The sequence below is a fragment of the Mastomys coucha genome, unplaced genomic scaffold (assembly GCF_008632895.1).
Source record: "Mastomys coucha isolate ucsf_1 unplaced genomic scaffold, UCSF_Mcou_1 pScaffold18, whole genome shotgun sequence".
NCBI lineage: Eukaryota > Metazoa > Chordata > Mammalia > Rodentia > Muridae > Mastomys > Mastomys coucha.
This window is the reverse complement of record NW_022196900.1, coordinates 6,283,806-6,292,544: the sequence shown is the minus strand read 5'-3', so window position 1 is coordinate 6,292,544 and position 8,739 is coordinate 6,283,806. Positions and strand designations below refer to the sequence as shown.

The 8,739-nt window shown below is 44.3% G+C and overlaps 1 protein-coding gene across 1 annotated transcript; it reads left to right on the top strand.

The window, feature by feature from the left end:
• The first annotated feature begins 803 nt into the window (after positions 1 to 803).
• On the top strand, positions 804 to 8,279 carry Exosc3 (exosome component 3). Its single transcript, XM_031377288.1, has 4 exons — positions 804 to 1,165; positions 1,761 to 1,910; positions 4,088 to 4,239; positions 7,872 to 8,279. The coding sequence occupies exons 1-4, from the start codon at positions 815 to 817 to the stop codon at positions 8,071 to 8,073; spliced, it is 855 nt and encodes a 284-aa protein (XP_031233148.1). The 5' UTR covers positions 804 to 814; the 3' UTR covers positions 8,074 to 8,279.
• The last annotated feature ends 460 nt before the right edge of the window (positions 8,280 to 8,739 follow it).

Sequence of the window (8,739 nt, the reverse complement as noted above, 5' to 3'; positions counted from 1 at the left end):
TTAACAACTGACATCAGCCAATGTCAAGGCCTTCAGTGCTGTTGGAGAATTGAATCAAATACTCATTGAAGATGCCAACAGAGAAAAGCTGGTTTCACAGATAACCCCAAAGCCAGAAAACTGGAAGTTCTTAAGTTCTTGCATTGCAGGTTTTGGATTTAACAGTTTCTCACATAGTTGTTATTGTACTCCCAAAGTAGCTGTGAGAATTGCTCTGAGTTACCGGTTTTCCCAAGGGATGAACTCAAGTAGGTGAAAAGGTGTGATGTGTGTTGGAGGAGGTGGGAGAAATATACCTAAAATTGTTACATCTATTAGGTACCATGAGCTACAAGTGATCTTGAAGTACAGATAACAATACAGCAAGGGTGACAAAGAGGCACGATATTTTTTGTTCTTTCATTCTTTCTATTTTACACAATGTAAGTTGGTAGCAAAAAGTAAACAAGTTATACTTTGAAAAAAAAAATCTTTTCCTGGTTAAAAGCTGAGCTATCAGGCAGAGTAGAAAGGTAAGGCCCCAAACTATAGCCCCAGATCAATTGCCAGTCGTCCTCAATTCCAGCACCTCTTGATTGCAAGCCCAAAGACGAGACTCGGGAAGTGAGAACTCCCAGATGGACTCCACCCTTGGGAGGATTACAGGGTGGGTGGGCCACTAGCTACATACATAGCTGTCAGGGCAGGGAGGAGTACCCACGACCTGAAACGTCTAGCTCCCAAGCTAAAGTCTAATGCAGAAAGCCCTCAACCACCGGAAAGGGATAGCCCTGGTGGGCGGGTAGTAGATGCGGAAGCGGAAGCGGAAGCTGTGATGGTGAAACCTGCCATGGCCGAAGTGCTGTCCGCTGGGGCCGAATCAGTGGCGTGCTGCCGAGCACGGGCAGCGCAAAAGGTGCTGAATCAGGTGGTTCTCCCCGGGGAGGAGCTGGTGCTGCCGGACCACGAGGACGCAGACGGCCTTGGCGGCGCTGGGGAGCAGCCGTTACGCCTGAATGCGGGTGCGCGCCCGAGGCTGCGCGTAGTGTGTGGCCCAGGTTTGCGACGCTGCGGGGACCGTCTGCTGGTCACCAAGTGTGGCCGCCTGCGTCACAAGGAGCCCAGCGGAGGAGGCGGCGGCGGTGGCGGTGGCGGAGTTTACTGGGTGGACTCGCAGCAGAAGCGGGTGAGCGGATGCCGGAGAGGCGGTGCTGCCACGAAAGTGGGCTCCTTCCAAGTGCGATCGTAGGTTAAGGCGAGTTTAGAGCCGCGCGGCAGCTTCTAGCTCCCTCTCTGCATCTTCTTTAGAGGAGTCACCATAGGAACACGTCCTGAGAAGGGCGAAAGGAGAGAAAGGTTCCGGGAGATCTTGTCTTGAAAAACCCAGAGCCGTGGAGTTGGCATTTGCTGTCCTAGTTGTAAGATGTCCAAATCACAAGACGTTAAATTTCCTATAGAATAATTAAGAGCTTTCACATAGGAATAATGTCTAATGGAATGGGTTTCCTTGAATGGAAAGATTCTTGTGCCACCAGACTTATAAAAAGGATGCTGACAACGCTTGAAGCTTGACCCAGATAAACTGTGGATTAGACACTAAAAAGTTGGACAGTAGTTGGGCTTTCTGGGTTGTGGGCCGGTTTTGTAGTTCCAGCTACCTGGGGAGTATGAGTTGGCTGGATTGGTTGAGACTTACCCTGAGCAACCTAGATAAAGTTGCTGAAGATATTTTATGATAGTATTCGTGTTATTTATGGTTGTTCTTTTATTTTGTTTTGTAGTATGTACCTGTGAAAGGAGACCACGTGATTGGCATAGTGATCGCTAAATCTGGAGATATATTCAAAGTTGATGTTGGAGGGAGTGAGCCAGCCTCTTTGTCTTACCTGGCATTTGAAGGGGCAACTAAAAGAAACAGACCAAACGTGCAGGTAATGATGGAAGCCTTTGGTTTCAACAATAAGAACTCTCCAGGGGGCTACCTGAATTGTCTTCAGAGCATAAACGATCCTTCCAGTTCTCCAAGATCGTCTATAGGAGTTTCTTAGGTGCTGCAGCTCCAGAAGCTGCGTCATGTTTGCAACCTTGGTTCTCCTCTACCAGGTTGAAGAGTTATATCTGCTCTCCCCCTCGTTGCCTGTCCTATCCGAGTCCACTGCACCAGGAAAATGGCTCCTAGTCTAAGGGGCCACAGGCGCCATCAACCGTCTGTTCACTGTGGCTCTAAATCCTTGGAGCTGACAGAAGAGTAATCTTATTTCTACAGGTTTTCAGGTTGTGCTTTCTGGGTAATTTAGCCATATCCTTCCTGAACACGAGCCAGAAATGTGATGACCTCTCTGCTGCTTTTTTATCAACTCCTAAGGGGCTTTATACTCGAGCTTATTTGTTCGTTCTCTTATCTTTTGTATGCCATTTCTTTTGCCTCCACATGTTCAAGCCTTTGCTCCCTTTTGACAGGAGTGGGCAACAATCTTCTTAACCCATTAAAAAATCTCATTCAAAAAAGGATTGTTCAAATCATACAGAAATCCTTGGCATTGTACTGCAGGAGTCGTCCCTCATAGTGTATGTTATTTCGTGTGACCGTATTTAAGCTTCACAGGATCACTGGGCTTTGTTTCCTTCCCTTGGGTCTTTATTAACAGTGCTCCTCTGTTTGGAGCTGTATCCCAGCCTATGAGGCATCATCTCTGAGGTCCAGGCTGCCTGAGCATGACTGTGAGGTCATCATCACTTTCCCTGTGTCATCTCTGAGATCCAGGCTGACTGAGCATGACTGTCTGTGAGGTCATCGCCATCACTTTGCCTGCATCATCTCTGAGGTCCAGGCTGACTGAGCATGACTGTGAGGTCATCATCACTTTCCCTGTGTCATCTCTGAGATCCAGGCTGACTGAGCATGACTGTCTGTGAGGTCATCATCACTTTCCCTGCATCATCTCTGAGGTCCAGGCTGACTGAGCATGTCTGTCTGTGAGGTCATCGCCATCATTTTGCCTGCATATTTACCATAGCACTGGGGTTAACTCTCCATCTGGCTCATGTTTGTTCATTCTCATTGTCCTGTGTAAGACCACATGTTCCAGGAAGGTGTAAAGGGTGGAATGATTCCCTTCAAGTTTTATGATCACCCAGAGCAGTGGGGACTTAAAAAATAGTTTTAAAGTATGCATAGGGAAATGTTTTGCCTTCATGTATGTTTTGCCCACTGTGTGACAGATTCTTGTGGAAGTCAGACAGGAAGGTCTGGTCCCCTGAAACTTGAGTTATGAATAGTTATGAGCTGCTAAGGGTGCTAGAAACCAAAGCTGGGTCCCCTGCAAGAGCAGTAAGTACTCTTAACCCATGAGCCACCTCTTTAGCTCAACAGTGGGTATTTTTAATGTTGAATGACAAGAACAAATTTATTGTTTCCTTTATTGTTTCCTTAGCTTCATTTTTTTTTTTTTCTTTTTTTGGTTTTTCGAGATAGGGTTTCTCTGTGTAGCTCTGGCTGTCCTGGAACTCACTCTGTAGACCAGGCTGGCCTTGAACTCAGTAATCCACCTGCCTCTGCCTCCCTAGTGCTGGGATTAAAGGCATGTGCCACCACCACCCGGCTCCTTAGCTTCATTTTAAAGTTCAGTTCTGTAATACTTTAAAGCAAATTTCCCATGAAGTAGTATCTGAATTATCATTGTCCCATTTCCTTCTGAATATGGATGTCATGAGCTTTTCCTTCCTCTAGACAAACGTAGAATTTTTGTTCGTATTGCTAGAACATTCTCCAGTGATGCTGGCTTGTGTTTATATCTGCACTGACTGGTGCAGTCACCACTAGTTACATGCAAGGAACTGTATTTCATATATGTTAAGTAGATAAAAGGTTAAATGTAAATCTAAATTACACTACATGTAAGTTGGACGGTATAACCTTGAAGGTTGTTCTTAAGCCCCGAATTGGCTCCTGGTGGAGGATTTCACAGCGTGGGAAGAGAGGGCTGGGTTCTAAGGATCGTCAGTCCCTTAGCATGAGAACTGTGGGTGACTGGCATTCCTGCCCATGGAACACCAGCAGCAGCAGCAGGATGTCTGGTTGAAGGGAGCTGAACTTTTAATCTTACAGGTTGGAGATCTCATCTACGGCCAGTGTGTGGTTGCTAATAAAGACATGGAACCAGAAATGGTCTGTATTGACAGCTGTGGCCGTGCCAATGGAATGGGTGTGATTGGACAGGATGGTCTGCTCTTCAAAGTGACGTTGGGCTTAATTAGAAAGTAAGTTATGATGGCTATTAACTGCTCTGCCTTCTTTAATGATCTGTTTACTGTGAGAATTTCATTTTTTTTTTGAAAAGTTTTTTTCGTTTGTTTGTTTGTTTGTTTGTTTTTGAGACAGGGTTTCTCTGTATAGCCTTGGTTGTCCTGGAACTCACTCTGTAGACCAGGCTGGCCTTGAACTCAAAAATTGGTCTGCCTCTGCCTCCCAAGTGCTGGGATTAAAGGCATGTGCCACCACTGCCTGGCTAGTTTTTTGTTTGTTTGTTTGTTTGTTTTTTTAAAGATTATATATTTATTTAATGTGAGTACACCGTAGCTGTCTTCAGACACACTAGAAGAGGGCATCAGATCCTATTACAGATGGTTGTGACCCACCATGTGGTTGTTGGGAGTTGAACTCGGGACCTCTGGAAGAGATCAGTGCTCTTAACTGCTGAGCCATCTCTCTAGCCCCTCTGAGAATTTCATAGTAGTATTTTGTTGGTCATATTTACTTCCCATTCTTCCCTGTAACTGCCCCTAGATTCCTTCCCAACCTCCCTCCCCTCTCCACCCTACGTTTGTGTATCCTTTTTAAAAATAAATAAGCCACTGAGTCTAATCTGTGCTGCAAGTATTTGTAAATATGGGGCCTACTACTGAAGTGTGACCCACCTACCATGAGGTATCATCAGCTATTCCCCAAAAGAAAACTGGCTCCCTTCCCACAAGCCATCAGCTGTCCACAGTTCTTAAGCTAAGGGTAGAGGAGCTCCTCCAGTAAGTACACCTGGCTGGAAACAAGAAATCTTTAGGGTTTACAATATCTTAGTTTTTTTCATAGTGAAGTCAGTTATTTTAGGAGGCTAGAGAGAAGGCTCTGTGGTTAGCAACTCTTCCAGAGGATCCAGGTTCAATTTCCAGCCACTACATAGAGGTTTACAACTAGTTCCAGGGGGTGCCAGTGCCCACTTGTAGCCCCAGCAGGCACCAAAACTATGTGGTTGCAGACATACATGCAGGTACAACCCCCATAAACAAACAAAATATGTTTAAAACGCCAGTGTTTTAGCATATATATAAATTCCTCAATTAAGTTCTGCTTTCTTAATGTAAATATATCAAATCCAAATGCTTTTTGGCTATATAGTTTGAATGTTGGCATAGTACTTTTTATTTTTGTGTGTGTGTGCTTAGGTGTTTTGCCTGCATGTTTATCTGTGTACCCAGTACATGCTCTTGAAGGCCAGTAGAGAGCATCAGATACAGATAGCTGTGAGCTTCCTTGTAGGTGCTAGAAATCAACTTGCCTCCTCTGGAGGAGCAGTTAGTGCTCTTAACCACCCGGCCATCTCTGCAGCCATTTCAGTGCCTTTTCTAATCTGTTACGCTTCAAGTTCACTCTGTTCTGTTCTGTCCTTTCTCTCGGAAGGCCTGATTCTCATTGTAACTGACTTATCCATATGTGAGAACTGGTCTTTCCCTCATTCTAAGATACGTGACTACAAATGCAGTTTGCCCTTGCACTCAGTTACCAAGTGTCGCAGGCTGGCCTATCTGGGCCTCCCTCAACCCATGGGAGAAATGGGGTCCTAGTCAGGTCGACGAGGCGTAGGTGAAGAATGACACAGTGCTCTGGGCCTGGGGGACTGTGGATTACATGAATTTGAGTCCTAATCCATCTAAGTTCTCCATCAGAGTGCCAGTCCGAGTCCAGTGCAAGTTCCCAAGTGCGAGTCCTCCTGCACAAAGTGAAAAGCAGGCTTATATGGTATATAGAAAGCAGGGCAGATGACAAGAGTCATGTAGGCAGTGACAGTCATATCAAGGTCAGTGATCTTACTGACCAAGATCACATGTGAAGCAGACTGGAAGAGCAATGGAGCCCTTCCCGCTGGCGCTAATTTGGTATCCCTATGCTAATTCTCTGGTTCTGCTGGAGGCAAGGACCAGGAACTTCTGATTTAACAGTTCCTGCTAATGCCCTTAAGTGAGGGAAGCCCTTCAATTATTCTCTAGTATGTAAAACAACTGTTTTTCTGTGGGGCTGCCCTAAGAAGTGTGCTTGACCTCTATTGCTAGCTCTGAGGAAAACCTGTCTGGCAAGGCAGATTCCTTGAGAGAAATTCCAAGCTAAGGACAGCCTGGAATTGAATTAGGATAGGTTGGAAACATTGTGCTGGCCAGGAAACGATGCCCATTTATGAATCATTTCTTGGGGTACCTTTATGTCTAAATATGAGGGCGTGTTGACGATTGGAAAGACTAATCTGGAACACGTCTGAGTTAGGAGATGCCAGCGACTGTCTGAATACCCAGGAGACACAAGCTCCCTTTTGGGGCCATAACGCCTCTTGTCCTTGATCAGGCTTTTACCCCTGATACTGCAGACGTAACTGGTGTAGACAAGTGGGCGTAGCAACCAAGTGTCTGTGATAGCAAGTGCTTACAGGGTGGTGTGCTTCTCAAGTTTAAGTAGCCAAGTATGGCCCCCGATGTTGTCCTGAAAGACTTTACTGTTCCTACTGGGGCAGATTCTGGTAGGGTATTTAGACCATCACCTACCCAAGCTGTGCTTGGCTCCTGAAGTCAGAGTCGCCTTCCTAGGCCTTTCCATGCTATCTGTCCTTCATATGTGGAGACGAAATTTGAGACATATAAGAAGCATGATACAGACTAAGCACCAACCTTGGTTTCAAAGATCATATCTCCAAGTTCTGAATTTAATACCAGGGAAGAATTGGCACGGGCAGGAAAGTAAATTTAAAGTACTCTTTTAGCACTGTAGGAAAGGGTGGTGATGATGATGATGATGAGCTATGATCCTCAATTCTAGGAATAAGGTGTTCAGAGGAAAGAGGCTTTATACATTCATATGTTATATAACATGGGTGACATGAGGTAGGGTTTTTTTGTTGTTGTTTGATTGTTTATTTGGTTTTTCGAAACAGGGTTTCTCTATATAGCCTTGGCTGTCCTGGAACTCACTCTGTAGACCAGGCTGGTCTTGAACTCAGAAATCCACCTGCCTCTGCCTCCCAAGTGCTGGGATTAAAGACATGCGCTACCATAGCCCGGCTGTTTTTTTTTTTTTTAAAGACTTATTATTATAGATAAGTACACTGTTGTTGTCTTCAGACACACCAGAAGAGGGTTTCAGATCTCATTATGGTGGTTGTGAGTCACCATGTGGTTGCTGGGATTTGAACTCAGGAAGAGCAGTCAGTGCTCTTACTAGCCAGCCCAACATGAGGTTTTTTCGTAGAACATAGCCCACTATTGTAGATTCTGGTATTCTTGAAAAGTATGCTCTTGGAAGGAAGGGGGCATTGAGCTGAGTGGAGTGGCACATTCCTGTAGTCCCAGCTACTCGGGAAGGCAGGGGAGTTTTCAGACCTACAAATTTGAGACTTAGTTTAAGTGAGCTAGGTAGACTTCATCTCTAAATACAAAAGTGTTGGGGGAGGGCGGTGCAAGAAAAGGGGTGGCAGATACATAGACTCTTATTTTGGGAATGATGCTGAGGGGGCATTGGATAATCACAGGGAACTATACAGAAAAGGAATTCTAGAAAAGGAATCTCCTTTAGGAGAACCAGAACGTATGCTACTGCTTTATTAAACTTTATTTTCTTACATTTTTCCTAACAGGCTATTAGCTCCAGATTGTGAAATTGTGCAAGAACTGGGAAAACTCTATCCATTGGAGATTGTGTTTGGAATGAATGGAAGAATATGGGTCAAGGCTAAAACCATTCAGCAGACGTTAATTTTGGCAAATGTCTTAGAAGCTTGTGAACACATGACAACAGAGCAGAGAAAACAGATCTTTGCCAGGCTGGCAGAAAGTTGACACGTATATTTCCTTAGTGGATATTTTAATCAAGACTGAGTTTCCTGGGGAAATCTTTTTTTTTTTTTCTGGGTGAATTTCTTCCTGGCAGATCTTTAGAAAATGCATATTGTCTTACTAGAATCCATAAAAATATTTTTGTAAGAGTTACTGGTCATCAATCATGTATAGTTAAGAAAATTATAAAAAAAAATTTATATACTAAACTTTGTTGGTAGTGTCTGTATTCGCAGTTGTGTTTGTACTGTATAGCTTCTACAGTGAGTTGGAATGCAACACTAAACTTGTTTTCTGGTTATAATCATAAGCCTTCTTTGACAGAGGGAATGTTGAACACATTAAATGAAGCAAAGGACAAACCTGTCTGTAATCCCAGAAGCCAGTGGAAGAGTGTATACTAGCTCATACTTACGCGCTTGCTGTGTGAAAAGTATTGTGGCAAGTGTTTTACACAATTACCAGGAATTCTCATTCCTGGTAACTGGAGAAAACACTGACCCTCATAAAGATACTGAGGCACAGACTGTAACATGGTCTAAGGCTTAACCACTCTATGTGCATTTATGTTCTCAAATTACAGTTATAAGATGTTGTAACTTAATATACTCTGTCTAGTTCAAACAGGATATATTTCTTTCATGGCTATTATCAAAACTCAATAATTGC

Coding starts and splice junctions, on each gene's coding strand:
- Exosc3 (XM_031377288.1), top strand. CDS start 815: ATGGTGAAACCTGCCATGGCCGAAGTGCTGTCCGCTGGGGCCGAATCA. Junction 1,166..1,760: donor TGGACTCGCAGCAGAAGCGG/GTGAGCGGATGC, acceptor TTTGTTTTGTAG/TATGTACCTGTGAAAGGAGA. Junction 1,911..4,087: donor GAAACAGACCAAACGTGCAG/GTAATGATGGAA, acceptor TTAATCTTACAG/GTTGGAGATCTCATCTACGG.